This window comes from Callorhinchus milii, unplaced genomic scaffold (assembly GCF_018977255.1).
Source record: "Callorhinchus milii isolate IMCB2004 unplaced genomic scaffold, IMCB_Cmil_1.0 Scaffold2, whole genome shotgun sequence".
Lineage (NCBI taxonomy): Eukaryota > Metazoa > Chordata > Chondrichthyes > Chimaeriformes > Callorhinchidae > Callorhinchus > Callorhinchus milii.
Window position 1 is genome coordinate 62599931 of NW_024704743.1, and position 16277 is coordinate 62616207.

The window sequence follows — 16277 nt, forward strand, 5'->3', positions numbered from 1 at the left end:
CAGGGCTAAACCTTAGGCAAGTTTCCTTATTTCACATGGCTCTGTTTACCTAGCAGTAAGTAGGTACCCAGTTGTTAGTCGATTGACAAATCGCTTTCTGGGGATTGTACCTCAAAAAAAAATTAGACACTTAATCCCCAACTGTTTGTGGGACACTCCTGTGCGCAATTGGCTGCCGTGTTTCACCCACAAAATACAGCCAATCCACTTTACAAAAATTCTGTAAAGCGCTTTGAGGCATTTCAACGACATGCTAAGGATTATTAATTAAATGACCCTAAATCTGCCTGCCTTTTTTAACTGGACTACAGGCAGATTATCTTGAAACTGATCCTTGTGGGCAAAAGATGGGCAAACCTTCCCCCCCGCCACCAACTATTTTCTTTTCAGAAAGTGGTAATTTATGCTTACACTATCAAGCCTTGATAGTGTCTCTGTGGTACTTGTACCAAAGCAGTAAATCTGAACCTGATCCCAAACTATTTTTGCCAAATAACCTGAGTATCCACACAGCAACAATTCGATTGCTGCCCTGGTTGAACTCTATTAATTCAGTACTCCACCGGTTGGTACATTTACTTGGTCATTAGGTTAGCAAAAAATGTAAATGCAGCAGGCATTAAATGGATAAAATGCACACCTACTGATATTAGCCATTACTCTGTATTGTCCAAAATAGAATACACTGCATTTGAAGCTTGAATGCATGTGTGTCTCTGTATATCTAATATATGTGTGTGCGTATATATATATATATATATATATACGCTTTTTTTTTTCCCTCAGACTTTCTCATTTGAGCCTGGTCTCTTGAATTTGTTGAAATGTTTCTCTATTCTTTTTGCTTAAAGCCAATGAAGGCTGTATAATTCGCATATGGGCAGTTTGAAAAAAGTTTTAAGTTATCCCCCAGTTAGTAAATAATACCTCAAGGAAGCAAACCACTCTCCTAAGAAGAAAGGGTGGCATTTTATACGTGTGGGCTTCAGGAGTAAGTACAGAATCTGTAGTCTCAAACTAATGTTCATAATTCTGTAGTTGTATTTCAAGCAGCTGCACTCTCAATGGATAGAGGTGATGCACCTAAAGCTGTTCATAGTATGGCTTTGCAACTGAACAAATAAGATTAATTCTAAACTCAACTTACAAGTAAAATCGATTCCCCTCTTTGACATTGGGGAGAGATGAGTATGAAAAAGGCATTTGTTGCTCGCTTGAACGTGACTAGATTGTAGCGGAGGTTAAGCAGTCATGATGCAAATTATAATACAACATAACTGGCTTTTGGGAAGATTGCCAGGTTACTTACTGTGTGGAACCTATAGAAAAAACCTTAAGTTTTCTTTTGAAAAAATAACAAGAGAAAAACACCCTTTGAAACTTGACAAAAATGAGCATGTCAGAGTTTGTCTTATTGTTTCTGATTAGCTTTTAATACTTTAGTACCTTTTAAATCCAATACATTGAAATAGAAGTGATCTTCAATGTTAATGGACTTGCTATCTGTGTTATCTTTTCACGTGTGAATGTTTAATTACCCCTTTCAAGTATTAAGTTTTCCTGATAGCGTTGAACTATTTTCTGAGAAATGTTTAAAATTCTGAAGTAGAATTGATAATTTTCTCCTTTTATGAATTAAAAGAACATAAAATTAAATTTTAGATTCTTTTAATTCATAAAAAATTAAATATTTCAAAAGTTTCTTCAAAACTCCAGATTTGAAACTGATTCATTACAGAGTTGGGCATTTTGTTTACTTGGTAAATTATACGATTGTTTTGACTTGAATGTGGTTAAATGCACATTGGAATGTTAATTGCCCAAGTCCTAAATTACATGCTTATGTTCTTTATTAACTGTAACCTCAATGAGTAAGGTTTCTAGTCCTGAATTTATGAGCTATGTTTGCTCAGTGCAGTGATCACCTGACGTTCTTGAGAAGACAAGTCATTTCTTGGAGCATATGACTACTGCAATGAGCATATCCATTATCATTGAGCTATGCTCCCAGTGACCAATGACTTCCATCAATGAATAGAAGACTGTTTTGCCCAATATTTCCTACATAGTATGGTCGAATCATTACCTATGTAATTGGGGAAACACCAATTAAATGGAAAACACCAATTTATTCCTTAGGATGATGAAAATTGATGGCCGAGGTTTCTTGGCTAACTGTCTTGTTATAGAAACCAGAAGCGGGCAAACTCCCTATTCCTCTTGGCTATGAAATGATACTGGAGACCGAGGAAGGGATAATATACAAAGTTTGGATGAAGTTAACAATTATTTGTTTGTGATTGGTAAAAGATTATATAGAATTGAACCGCAATTAAGGAGGAATATTTGTTTAAAATATTGCCTCCTCAAGAAACTGCACACACTCTTGTCTATCTCACATGCACTTCAGATTGGAAGATAACCAGAAGTAAGATATCTTTGACCTTGCAGCTTCAAAATTATACGACTGTTTCCAGCAACAGGATTTTTAGAGAATTACAGTACTTTTTCATGGAAAAATGATTGTATTTAAAATGGAAAAAAATACTTGATTATACAGCTGAATAGGTTAATTGATTTCATTTAAACGATATATTGGCAGTGTATTTGTGGAAATTACTTGTATTCTACCATACGAAAGCTTGGTAAGCTGACTCTCTGACTCTCTTCACTTGAGATACTGAAAATGCCAACTACGTATTTGGTATTCAGGGAGGGCTGATCATACAAGTTCTCTGAGTGGTTCAAAAATCTATTTCATCAATGCTTAAACATGGCTGTTACTTTTTAGTTTGTTGCTATAATAATAAAGGGCAAAAATAAACCCAAAATGCAACTTTTCTACAGGCCAGTATTTTTGCTTCTCTTCTTTGATTGCTTTTTGATGAGTAAACATGTTTAGAAGTTTTTCACCATTATGATGAGGTGGTGGGGGCGCGGGGGAGGAAAGTTGTGAAGCAACATTTCAGCTTATTCGTTTTCAATATCCTTCACATCACATTCTAGGATTGGAGTCTACAGTAATATAAAAATATTTAGGAATTTACACAAAGATAGACTCTTGGAAGATTAAAACTTTACCCTCATCTCCTCACCTGGCTATCAGATTTGGAGGACTCTTCTTCAAGGCTGTTTAGTTGTTGATAGAAGTTACTAGTTTTGTGTTTAGTCAGTCCATATATAGGAAGAAAGGAGAGGTGGTGGATATATCACAGCCATACTGATGCTGTTTTATATCATCTCTGTGGCAAGGTGAGGGGTGGACGATGACCGGGCGGAGGGGTGGGAGGTAGACACGAGACGGACTGAAAGAGTTTGCAATAGATGAGCAGTTTCTGCCTCTACAATACATAAATTTTGAGAACATTTATAGCTTCCCTGCTAACCACCAAGCAAACCTGTAAGCTTTAGGGTTTAGGTTCCCCAACTTAGATTCACTGCTTCTGGGGAGGCACATTTTTTATAATCCAAAATAGTTTCATCTGGCTCAGTGGCCAGACTTTGGTTTACCAACAACCAAAGTTACATTTATAATTATGTCGGCAGAACATCCCAAGGAGTTGGACAGTTAAAGTTTGCCCCCGTTTTTTAAAAAAAAATCCAATCCTCAATTCTTCACAAAAGAAGTGTAAACTTGGTTCAGTGAGTAGAACTTCCGCTTCCCGAGTCAGTTGTTATGGTTTCTATCTGCTGAAAGTACTTGAGTGTTGGCACAGCCCAGTCTAGGCTGATACTCCAATAGTGAGGGATGCAATTTTTGGGAGGGATAATCCTTTGGATAAACTGAAGTCCTGTCTGCTTCATGGCCCTTTTGCGGGATATTTTGTACAGAGTGGCTGTTGCATTTGTTTACTAGTCACAAAACAGTAGAATCCTTTGAAGCGTTTTGAGACATCTCAATGAAGTGAAAAGGCCCTATATCAAATCAGTGATTATTTTTTATTAATTAATTCCTTCTTGTGCTTGAGAACCTAACAATGCCCCCCCATTAACACTCACTAAAACCATGCTGCCTTCAATGAAACAAGTTTTATTTCCCTGCCTTGTTTCCCTGCACAAATGTAGGAAAAGAGTATGCAGTAATTGTTGGCCACTGAGCCCTGAAGTGCCCGGCTCCGACATTGTCTCACACATCTTCATTACAACAGCTTGACTATGCAAACTCACTACTTGTCGGCCTCCCCAACTCCTCCCTCCACAGGCTGAAGATCATCCAGAACTCTGCAGCCCTTGTCCTTTTCCGCACTAGGCTCCACGACCCTATAATAATAATAATAATCCTTGCATTTGATATAGCGCTTTTCACGTGGGGAGGATGTCCCAAAGCGCTTCACAGAACTATCACCTCCATCCTCGCCCAACTGCACTGGCTTCCCATCACACAGAGGATACAGTTCAAGATCCTGGGCCTCATCTTCAAAGCCCTCCACGGTCTTGCTCCCCCCTAACTCTACGACCTCTTAACCCCCTACCATCCTGTTCGCTCCCTCCGTTCAGCGGTCTCAGGCCTGCTTAACATCCCCCACCTTGCCCGCCCCACTATTGGCGGGCGGGCCTTCCTCCACTCTGCCCCCCCCTCTGGAACTCCATCCCCCAGTCCCTCTGCCTCACCCCCTCCCTCGCCACCTTCAAGACCCACCTCAAGACCCTCCTGCTTTCGATCTCCCTGCTTCCCCCCCCCCCCCCTCTCCACCCTCCCCCACTAGCGCCTTGGGACGTCCTCCCGACGTGAAAGGCGCTATACAAAGGTAATTTTGTTATTATTCAAACAGTGGATACAACAGCTGAACCAAAACAAGCATTGATGGATTTTGGCGCGAAACACGGCAGAGAAAGGGGTCACTTTCATTTATTGTCCTTGGAAAATGACCGACTCCTAAGGAGAGAAAATCAAAATACTTTACAAATGCACCAAACTGATTACTCCCACACACTGGATTTCATACACTGATTCTCAGCCTTCAGACAACTTTGGGAGCATTCCCTCCTTAGTTTAGAGCAAGTGGGACGACACACACTCTCCCAACTGAAATACAGAGAGGACAATTCCATGTTTAATCTGAATAACGTTCAGTTGTCTCATTTGGTTTTGACTTGGCAGTTCACCAGCCATGGGAGAGAGGAACAGGACTGATGGGCTGAGAGCTGCTGACAGTAGTTGGGTGAAGGGACTTTGCAGTAATAATAATAATCCTTGCATTTGATATAGCGCTTTTCACGTCGGGAGGACGTCCCAAAGCGCTTCACAGAACACAGAAGTGAATTGACTATATTTGTGGGCGAACGCGGCAGCCAATTGCGCACAGCAATGTCCCACAAACAGTCGTGGATTGTAAATGACCAATTTATTATTGTTTTGTTTTGGAGGGATTATTATTAGGCTCTGTGTGGAGTAAGGAAACTTGCCCAAGGTTTCGCCCTCTGCCTGGAATTGAACTCAGGTCTCTCACTTGCAAAGCGAGTGCTCTAACCACTGAGCTACAGGACTCCACGAAAAGGGAATGGACGTGTGTTGTGAAGCCTCCCCTCCCCTCATATCAAACAGCTTTCTGTACTCGCTCAGGAGGCTCACACGTGAAAAAACACAACCATTTCTGACCCACAAGCTCAGCCACCAACTATATATTTATGCCTCTCGTAAGAATTTTCTGCGCGTCGATAAAAAACGACTAAAAAATATCACTCCCACGCGGTCCCGCTCCACTGCTGGGATGAAAGACTACAATTCCCAGCAAGCTCAGCGCGCGAGGACCCCGGCTTCAACGCCGAGACGAAGCCACAAAGGTGTCCCAAGAGCAGAGTTTTCTGTGATCTTCCCGTGGTCAGTGAGGCGGGGGCGGGGCGGGGGGCCTGGGCTTCCCTCTGGCTCAAGCGCCTGCGACGAAATGAATTGGAAAATGTAGAGGAGAGAATTGCAGGCAGTGACCCGGAGGGCAGCCGTGGCGCGTGTGCCGCTCGCGAGGGAAGGTCCCCGACTCCAGGCGGCTCAGCCACAAGCGGCGGCGACCACAGCGGGGAAGGTACCCGCCGCCCCGGCCTCCCCCGCCCCGGCCTCTCCCCCCCCCCCCCCCGCCCCGGCCTCTCCCCCCCCCCCCCCGGCCTCCCCCCCCCCCGGCCTCCCCCCCCCCCCCCGGCCTCCCCCCCCCGCCCCGGCCCTCCCCCCCCCCCCGCCCCGGCCTCCCCCCCCCCCCCCGCCCCGGCCTCCCCCCCCCCCCCCCCGCCCCGGCCTCCCCCCCCCCCCCCCGCCCCGGCCTCCCCCCCCCCCCCCCCGCCCGGCCTCCCCCCCCCCCCGCCCCGGCCTCTCCCCCCCCCCCCCCCCCCCGCCCCGGCCTCCCCCCCCCCCCCCGCCCCGGCCTCTCCCCCCCCCCAGCCCCGGCCTCTCCCCCCCCCCAGCCCCGGCCTCTCCCCCCCCCCCCGCCCCGGCCTCCCCCCCCCCCCCCCGCCCCGGCCTCCCCCCCCCCCAGCCCCGGCCTCTCCCCCCCCCCCCCCCCGCCCCGGCCTCCCCCCCCCCCCAGCCCCGGCCTCTCCCCCCCCCCCCCAGCCCCGGCCTCTCCCCCCCCCCAGCCCCGGCCTCCCCCCCCCCAGCCCCGGCCTCCCCCCCCCCCCCAGCCCCGGCCTCTCCCCCCCCCCCCCGCCCCGGCCTCCCCCCCCCCCCGCCCCGGCCTCTCCCCCCCCCCCCCCCGGCCCTCCCCCCCCCCCGCCCGGCCTCCCCCCCCCCCCCAGCCCCGGCCTCTCCCCCCCCCCCCCCCCGCCCCGGCCTCTCCCCCCCCCCCCCCGCCCCGGCCTCTCCCCCCCCCCCCCCGCCCCGGCCTCTCCCCCCCCCCCGCCCCGGCCTCTCCCCCCCCCCCCCGCCCCAGCCCCGGCCTCTTCCCCCCCCCCAGCCCCGGCCTCCCCCCCTCCCAGCCCCGGCCTCCCCCCCAGCAGCGGGGAGGGTACCCACAGCCCCGGCCTCTCCCTCTCCCGCTTGTTGGTGCCCCCCATGAAGCGCGGTCTGGATGCCCATTCACTATTTATTGCAGTGCATTAACTGACTGTCCCCTTTTTTCACCTCCACAAATAACTACACTTTAAACCAGAAAGTAAATCCTGTGAAAGCGCTTTGAGGAGTCTGGAGAACACTTATATAGCGAACTCCACGTGAGGCCGTGACTCTGAGCGCTTAAGCCACGGAGAGAGGGGCGGTGACTGTAAGCATAGTCAAAGAGGACGGTCTTCAGGTGTGATCTGGAGACCCTCACCCTGTTCTCACAGTGGTGGTGGTGCTTATACTTCCATTTGAAATTACTTTACCAACCCCTCCGCCTTGCCCCAAGGGGTTGGTAAAGTAATTTCAAATGGAAGTATAAGCACCACCACCACTGTGAGAACAGGGTGAGGGTCTCCAGTTTGACCAGATATCATTATGGCCGACAGTCCTCTGTAGTAGCTACGCCCGTGAGTCCGGCCAGTGCCAGACCTACCCGAGTGTGAGCGGCCATCATGTTGCTCAGGAATGAGAAACGTGCCCCCATTTGTCCTGGGGCATTGAGACCAATCTGCCCCAAAACGTTGGCAGTGAATTTAAGAATGATTGTGTATTACAGAGTAAGGCAAAATGAGTAAGAAAAGAAAACGACAGGACGACTTTCAAAAGGTGAAGTTAAAAGTTGGTAAAAAGAAACCAAAATCAGACAATGCAACCAACACCAACTTTAAAACACAAGCTGTTCATGTTCCGGAGCAACTCAAGACTGATGCCTCTTTGCCAACGAATAATCGCAAACTCAATGTTAAGGTAAGGCCTATTCTTGGTCTGTTGCCAGACCAAACAAGGTAGTAAATGTACTATTCATTCTTGCCATTTTCTAAGGTTTTATTTTCCAAGAAGCATGGGTCTGCAAGAAATATAGTTATTTTTTGGAACCTGTGCTAGTTTTGATGTGAGTTAACTGTTATATTCAGATTTTCATTAAAGAGAGGAATGGACAAAGTATATTCATCGAAAATATGTAGGCAACATTTTTTGATTGTTTATTACATATTGTTACAACTTAGTTTTGTAGAGGTAGAACAGAGTGGCTGAATATCACCCACTGATAGTGGGTAAGAGTGAGTGGGGGACATAAAGCAGGCTGGTGTTTGCTAAAGAGGAGGGAGTCATAGAATAATAGAATATTACAGTACAGAAGGAGGTCATTTGGCCCATTGTCCCTGTGCCGGCTCTTTGGAAGAGCTACCAATCGGTCCCACTGCCCTGTTCTTTCCCCATATCCTTACAATTTTTTCCTCTTGAAGTACCTCTTCATCTGGCACTGTTCTTTCCGCCCTCAAAACAGCCACTATCACCCCTATCTTGAAGAAACCTTCCCATGACCCATCACAGCTATCCAGCTACCGGCCCATCTCAAACCTCCCGTTCCTATCCAAGGTCCTTGAGAGAGCCGTTGCCTCCAAGCTTCGCTCTTTCCTCTCCTCCCACTCCCTCCATGAACCCCTCCAATTGGATTTCTGTGCTGCCCACAGCACGGAAACTGCTCTGGTCAAGGTCACAAACGACATCCTGACCATGTGTGACCAGGGCTCCCGCTGCCTTCTTGTCCTCCTCAATCTCTCTGCTGCCTTTCACACCATGGACCACTCAATCCTCCTCCACTGCCTCTCCTCCCACCTCAGCCTTCAAGGTTCTGACCTTGACTCGTTCAGGTCCTACCTTTCACACCGCCTCCACTTCGTCACGTCTTCTCCTCCAGCCCCCGAACTGTCTTGTGCGGTGTTCCTCAGGGCTCTGTTCTCGGTCCCCTCCTCTTCACCCTCTACATGCTCCCCCTTGGTGACATCATCTGCAAACATTTGGAGTCCTGCAGCTCAGTGGTTAGAGCACTCGCTTTGCAAGTGAGAGACCTGAGTTCAATTCCAGGCAGAGGGCGAAACCTTGGGCAAGTTTCCTTACTCCACACAGACCTAATAATAATCCCTCCAAAAAACAAAACAATAATAAATTGGTCATTTTCAATCTACGACTGCTTGTGGGGCATTGCTGTGCGCAATTGGCTGCCGCGTTCGCCCACAAATATACAGTCAGTTCACTTTACAGTTATTCTGTGAAGCGCTTTGAGACGTCTAGAAGACGTGAAAAGTGCTAAATCAAATGCAAGGATTATTATTATTATAACATGGGGTAAATTTCCACATGTATGTGGATGACACCCAACTCTATCTCTCTGCCTCCGCTCTAAACTCCAGGACTACTGGCGTCCTGACCGACTGCCTGTCCGACATCAAGTCCTGAACGAGGGACAACTTTCTTCAACTCAATGTCAGCAAGACTGAGGCCCTCCTGATTGGCTCGCGCCAGTGCCTCCGCACCTCAGGTGCTGGCAGCATCAGCCTCCACGGCTGCACACTCAACCTCAATAACATCTCTATCAACCTGTCCTGTCACCTTCAAAGACTTGTGTGTATAAACCCCTAGATCTCTTTGCTTCTGAACCCCCTTTAAAACTGTACCATTTATTGTATATTGCCCTCCTCATTCTTCCTCCCAAAATACATCACCTCACACTTTTCTGCATTAAACTTAATCTGCCATGTGTCTGCCCATTTGACCAGTTTGTCTTTGACCGACCCTTGGGGAACACCACTGTATCCTTCCCTCCAATCTGAAAAACAACCATTCACCACTACCCTCTGCTTTCTGTCTCACAGCCAATTTCTTATCCATGCTGCCATTGTCCCTTTTATCCCATGGGCTTCAGCTTTGCTAACTAGTCTTATGTGGCCCCTTATCAAATGCCTTCTGGAAGTCCATATACAATACATCAACTGCACCTCCTTCATCAATCCTCTCTGTTATATCATCTAAGAATGTAAGAAATGCTAGACGAAAAAAGACCAAGGTCCATGTGGTTTGCCTTCCACTTTCCTGGCGGTCGCATGCACATATGCCCTGAAGTACCTATGTACTATATTCCATAATGTTATTTCCTAAAAAAAAACTATTGAATCTGTAAAGACCTCATTTGAGTTTGTCAGACATGATTTGTCTGGACTGTCATTAATTAAAATTTGTGTTGACTGTCATTAATTAACTTCTATTTTTCCAAATGAAATTTAATTTTGTCCTGAATTATGATCCCTAGAGGATTCCCCACCATCGATATTAGGTTGACTGGCCTGTGGTTACCAGATATATCCTCTCCCTTTTTTTGAACAGAGATGTAAAATTTGCAACTCTCCAGTCCTCAGGGACTATTCCCATATCCAAGGAGGATTGAAGCCTCCGCTATTTCCACCCTAACTTCCCTCCTGGACTTGTATGAAAATATAAACTTGTGGACTGATGCCTCTATGTCAGAGCAATCTGGCTTGGCTGTCAATCCTCTTAACTGGACCAGCATCACAAGAGCTGCTTCCACTGACCGATGCTAAAGAGGAGGGAGTGACCAAGGCAGTGGGGTCGCAGGGTGAGGTGAGGCCATTGAGACATTTGAAAGTGAGGTTGAAAATTTTGAATTTGGTTTGCTGGGGTTACAAGATTAGGTATCTCAAGAAATTTATCCTGGTAGCTAAGCGCACAGAAAACTGTGGAGAAATTGGACTGGGATAATGAGGATATAATACAACAGTGAATTACATTGAGACGTCTTCTCGCTTCATAGAATATACTGTAAAGTGAATTGACTATATGTGGGTGAAACGCTATAGCCAATTGCGCACAGCAATGTCCCACAACAGTCGTGGATTGAGTGACCAAATTGTTTTTTTTCTTGAGGGATTATTGTCAGGCATGTGGAGTAAGGAAACTTGCCCAAGGTTTCACCTTGCCGGGATTTGAACCCAGGTCTCTTGCTTGCAAGGCAAATGCTCTAATCCTTCAGGGCCATGCATGAGATAGACAACCAGTTGACAGACTGTGGGTGAGAGTTCCTCAGGTAGTTGAAAGACTGAAGTTTCATTAACATTACCTCCAGCTTTTTGGATTGATATAGAATTTACAGGTGTAACAGTTTAAATCAGTGGAGTGGGTATGTCCATCCAGGTCACTATGCATTTACTATGGAGCTTTTCATCAAATGTAAAACACAAGTTTACACTTGAGAAATTAACTTTTTGTTTTTCTTTTAATAGGATCTGCTGACACAGTTGCACCATTATAATTCAGGGGTTAAACAGAGTGCACTGACTGGCCTGAAGGACCTCGTCTCCCAGCACCCATCAGTAATTACCTCTCATCTCTCCAATATTCTCAGTGATGTCTCAGCTGTGTTCACAGATAAAGACCCCACTGTGAGGGCAGCAGCTGTCCGCCTTTTACACTTCCTTGCTCCCAGAATTTCTGGTGAACAAATGGCACCCTTTTATCCCCTAGTTAGTGCACACCTTTCAAGTGCAATGACTCACATAGTGGAAGGCATACAGGAGGATGCATTGAAGGTGCTGGACGTCCTGTTGGAACATTACCCAGAGTTGCTCACTGAGAGTAGTAACGTGCTGCTGAAGAATTTTGTGGAGCTCATTTCACACCAGAAGTTTTCGAAAGAAATGAAAGCTGGAGGGAAGACATCGTCTTGGATTCTGTCCATTAATCCAAATCGCCATATCACCTCTCAGCAGTGGAGGCTTAACGTCCTGACCAGGTTGAAAAAGTTCCTGCAGACAGTGGTTGAGGGCTTAAGCCACTCGGTGGAGAATGAAGCTATTTTTGAGACGGATGACAGAACTGGGTCTGAATACATGTCCACTTTAGAAGTGAATTGGGAGCAGTATATAAATGGACAACAGCAAATACAGTTGTATGAGCACTCTGGGTCCCAACCTTGCATAGCAGCTCCATTCAGGCTCAGGTAAGAAATGCTGAGCAAACTTATGTATTTTGGTTGATCATTTGCGCCAAAACATAGTATACTGTAAAAAAAACACAGGAAGTATACTGGCAATATTATACACATCACAGTAGTAGTTCTGCAATCTTCTGCTACCAGCCTGTGCCTCCCCCTTGGTGACATCATCCGCAGACGTGGGTCAACTTCCACATGTATGCGGATGACACCCAACTCTATCTGCCTCCACCCTCAACTCCAGGACCACTGCTGTTCTGACAGAATGTCTGTCGGACATCAAATCCTGGACGAGGGCAAATTTCCTACAGTTGAATGTGAACAAGACTGAGGCCCTCCTGATTGGCTCGCGCCAGCGCCTCAGCACCTCAGGCTCTGATAAGATCAACCTCCATGGTTGCACACCAACTCACCAGCCAGTCAGGAGCCCAGGTGTCTTGTTCGACCCTCAACTGTCTTTTCTTCCCCACATTCAAGCCATGACCCGCTCTGCCTTCCCTCACCTCCGTAACATTGCCCGACTCTGCCACTACCTCACCCCTCAGGCCGCTGAAACTCTTGTTCATGCCTTCATCACCTCCAGGCTCGACTATGCAAATGCCCTGGTTGTCGGCCTTCCTAACTCCTCCCTCCACAGGTTGCAGATAATCCACAACTCTGCAGCCCATGTCCTCTCCTGCACCAAACTCTGTGAGCCCATCTCCCCCACTCTCGCCCGACTCCACTGGTTCCCTATCCTTCAGAGGATCCAGTTCAAGATCCTGTCCTCACCTACAAAGCCCTCCATGGCCTCGCCCCACTCTACCTCTGTGACCTCCTAAGCTCCTACCAACCCGACCGTTCCCTCCGCTCAGCTCCACATACCCCAACCCACCCGCCCCACCTTTGGTGGGAGAGCCTTCAGCCACTCTACGCCAACCTTTGGAATTCCATCCCGCCTCACCCCCTCCTTAACCTCCTTCAATTCCCACCTCAAGACCCTCCCCTTCGACCATGTCATCGGCCATCCCCCTTCTCCTCCCCTGACGCCAGCTCGGGTCTGAAATGCTGTACACTGTCCAGCACCTTGGGAAGTCCTCCTGACGTGAAAGGCACTATACAAATGTAATGTTGTTGTTGTTTACATCATTGTATGAATAATTTTACATTACCACTAGTTGATAAATGCAGCTCTGATCTTCCCCGTGCTCACACTTATGCTTGGTGGTCTGAAAGGATGAGATCAAATGGCCTGAAGGCCTTTAACGGACTGGTTTTCCTAATTTTAATGCCTTTTATTAATACATTTCTAAATTTTTTCCCTTTTTTCACCCAAGATGTATTACTTAAAATACAATCTTTTTTCACTCATTAAGAGTGGGCTCAGATAACTTATTGCGAATTAGATTACACTTGTTTTATAAACAAATGATTTTGCCTCACCCTCCTTCAACCTCACTGACTAGCTGCTCGCTTCATTCAGCAAGCACCAGTCTGCTTAGTGTCCCCCACCCTATCCACTCTATTATCGGTGGTCAATTTTAGCCATTATGTCCCTGTTCTCTGGAACTCCCAGCTTTGAGTCCCTCCAATTTGCTTCCTCCCTCTTTCAAGGTACGTCTCAAACCGTAGTTCTTTAACTGCATTTTCGGTCCTCTTTCACCTTCCCCGCCTCCCTAGGATCCCATTCCCAGCTCTGGTGCTCAAACAGCGCTGTGAAGCACTTTGAGACATCCTCCTGATGTGAAAGACGCTATATAAATGTAAATTGTATTTGTAGAGAGAGAAACCCAGGATGGCACTGGTCCGTCTATAGGGCAAATGTACTCAGGTCACATATTAAATAAATGCATATTATGGAAAAAAGAGATAAGGAAATACAGGACTATGAAGGGAGGCTAGGAGAGAGGGATTAGGATGGGTGGAGGCTCGTGGAGTATAAACACCAGCACAGACTGGTTGGGCTGAATTCATCTTTTCCTCCACACTAATGTGCACCAGGTTCGGTGCCCAAGTACTGAGAGAGCTTTAAGAAGACCTGATGTGTGAATGTGCTGTATAAATGTAAATTGTTGTTGAAGTGACTTCACTAGTTACCTGATGATCCAGTAAACCGTGATTTTTTGCACTTCATTTTAGCATGGGGCCTGAGACGTTGTACCTGGATGACCATGTTATAATGTTGTATGTTGTATATTGATCATTCTGTGCAGCATACTATACTGGAATGTATATCCCTTCCTGATAATGTTTTTAAAATTACTATACCCAGATCACTTCTAGGCATTGGTGTTGGTACAGAAGATGGTTTATCCTCCATAGAGAATCTAAAGGCCTTCATTAAGACGTTGGTCCCTCTACTTTTGGACTGTTGGGTGGAAGCTTCTCCTTCTCAGCTTGTTGCCCCCATCCCTGGTAACCTGCTTGAGCCTGAAGCCATGATGCTCATGATGCAGGTTCTCAGTATTATCCAACTCTTGTGGAAGCTGATGCACCAACAGGACGAGACTCAGAAATTGGTAAGGAAGGTACTCCTTTGATTTTATATTGAGGCTAACATACTACAAATTTTAGGAAAAGACAGAAATGCTTTCTTCATATAAAAACAAATTGGGTGTGCGGAAGGCCTAAAGAAAATTAAAATTTGATGGAAATTGTATCACATACGGAAGAGAGTAAATGACAACAGCCTGAACTCCGAAACATTGCTCGACTCTGTCACTACCTGTTGGGTCGCTGAGACCCTCATCAGTGACTGCTCTGCTCATTGGACTCCCCAGCTATTCCCTATACAATCTCCAGCTTGTGTGAGTAAGAGCAGGGAGTGCAGTGAGCAGATCATGTAGTCAAGCCCGGACGTGGTAACTTGGCAGTCATTGTCCTCTCCCTCCAATCGCTCTGCGAATCTAATACCCCCATCTTCACCCTGCTTCACTGGCTCCCCATTCTCCAGCGGATTGAATCAAGATCCTTGTTCTTACGTTCAAATCCCTCTATAGTCTCGCTCTACCTTACCTCTGTTGGCTCCCATCACTCAGCAAGCACTAGCATGCTTCATGTCCCCTGCTCTATTTGCCCCACCATTGGCTAACGATGTTTCATGCATTCTGCTCCCACTGTCTGGAACTCCATCCTGGAGTTTCTTCAAATTGTTTCAAGGCACATCTCAAAACATACCTCTTTGACATGCTTTTGGTCATCTTTCCCCTCTCCATCCGCTTTGGCTTCCATCCCCTGCTCAGCTTCCAGTAATGCGGTGCTCTTTGAGATATCCTCCCTGCGTGTTAAGGAGCTATATAAGTGTAAATTGAATTGCAAAGACCTATTCCATCAGTTAGAGCAGAAAGCAAAAATTATTGAATCTCATATTGAAGAATTAAAATAATACCATTCAATAGTTCAGAAAGGACTTTATCTGTGAAATGCCAACTGGAGACATTCTAGTATGTTGGGGAAGAAACTCGTATCTCTTGGCCAGTTTTGGGAAGCAGTGGCAAAATTCTGAGAGCAGGATGCATCCTGTCTTCATAGCAACAGAAATCTGAAAGCCAAAAGTACTGGGTTTGAAAAAAATATTTTTAGTTGAATGAACCATGGACAGTTACTGTGATGTCCTCCCGATTTGAAAGGCACTTTGAATCAGGCAGGGAGCTGATCTGAATCTGCCTAACTAACCACAGCTGTAGTTAGATACACAGGTTATTTCAAGATTGTATGCCCCTATGGCTCACAAGTAAGTTCAAAAAGCTGCCCTCCCCCTATTCCACTGAATGAAGCCAGGCTGAGATGCACATTTCAGCTCCCTATAACCAATGACCAATAAAGCCACTTTTTAATTTATGAGTTAAAAAGAGTAAAAAGTAGAATTTTTTTACCTATCAACTTCACCAAAACCCTTGTATATTTATTACTACTTTAAAGGGCTCTACCCAAAACTGCCTTTGCTAAACAGCATGTCTTTACATTAATTTTATTTTCTATCAGATAATAGTTTGAACCTATCATTTCAAACACGGGTATGGGATCATTTTTTTCTGAAGCAACTGATTTTATACATTTTAATATCTATTAATAATAAATTGCACGTTAATGATTGGGATTTGTGATGGCATAGGAAAAATATGAACTTAAGCATGTTTTTTTTTTCTTGAAGTTCATTGTTTAGAAATTGAGTCTTTTTTCCCCACAAAGAACAACTTCATTATATACTTTTGTTTCTATGTATGATTTTTCTGTGTAATCAAAGTAATATCCATGATAGAGCGAAGATGTAAATGGAATAAACTGTATCCACTTATTCTGTGTTTTCCAGGAGTCCTGGCTTCGAAATCAGTATCTCAATGATTTTAAAAATCATTTCATTAGAAATTTTCCATACTCTGTAATGGAGACTTTGAAACCAAAAAAGAAAGATGGAACTAAAAAGTAAGTAAATAATGGTACTCTAATGGATTAAAACTGTAGATAACATAAAAGTGACTA

The 16277-nt window shown here is 46.0% G+C and overlaps 1 protein-coding gene across 3 annotated transcripts in view; it reads left to right on the forward strand.

Annotated features, from left to right (window-relative positions):
* The first annotated feature begins 5813 nt into the window (after nt 1–5813).
* tex10 (testis expressed 10) overlaps nt 5814–16277 on the forward strand; it is a 46022-nt gene continuing 35558 nt past the window's right edge. For 2 of the 3 annotated variants that reach the window (XM_042332362.1, XM_042332363.1), the window contains exons 1-5: nt 5814–6020; nt 7584–7774; nt 11107–11822; nt 14068–14314; nt 16108–16220. In XM_042332362.1, coding sequence (XP_042188296.1) covers nt 7595–7774; nt 11107–11822; nt 14068–14314; nt 16108–16220 — 1256 coding nt within the window. In that variant the 5' untranslated portion in view covers nt 5814–6020; nt 7584–7594. Of the gene's footprint in view, nt 6021–6972; nt 7188–7583; nt 7775–11106; nt 11823–14067; nt 14315–16107; nt 16221–16277 lie in introns of those variants that run through there. The other variant, XM_007897430.2, reaches the window with a different exon arrangement.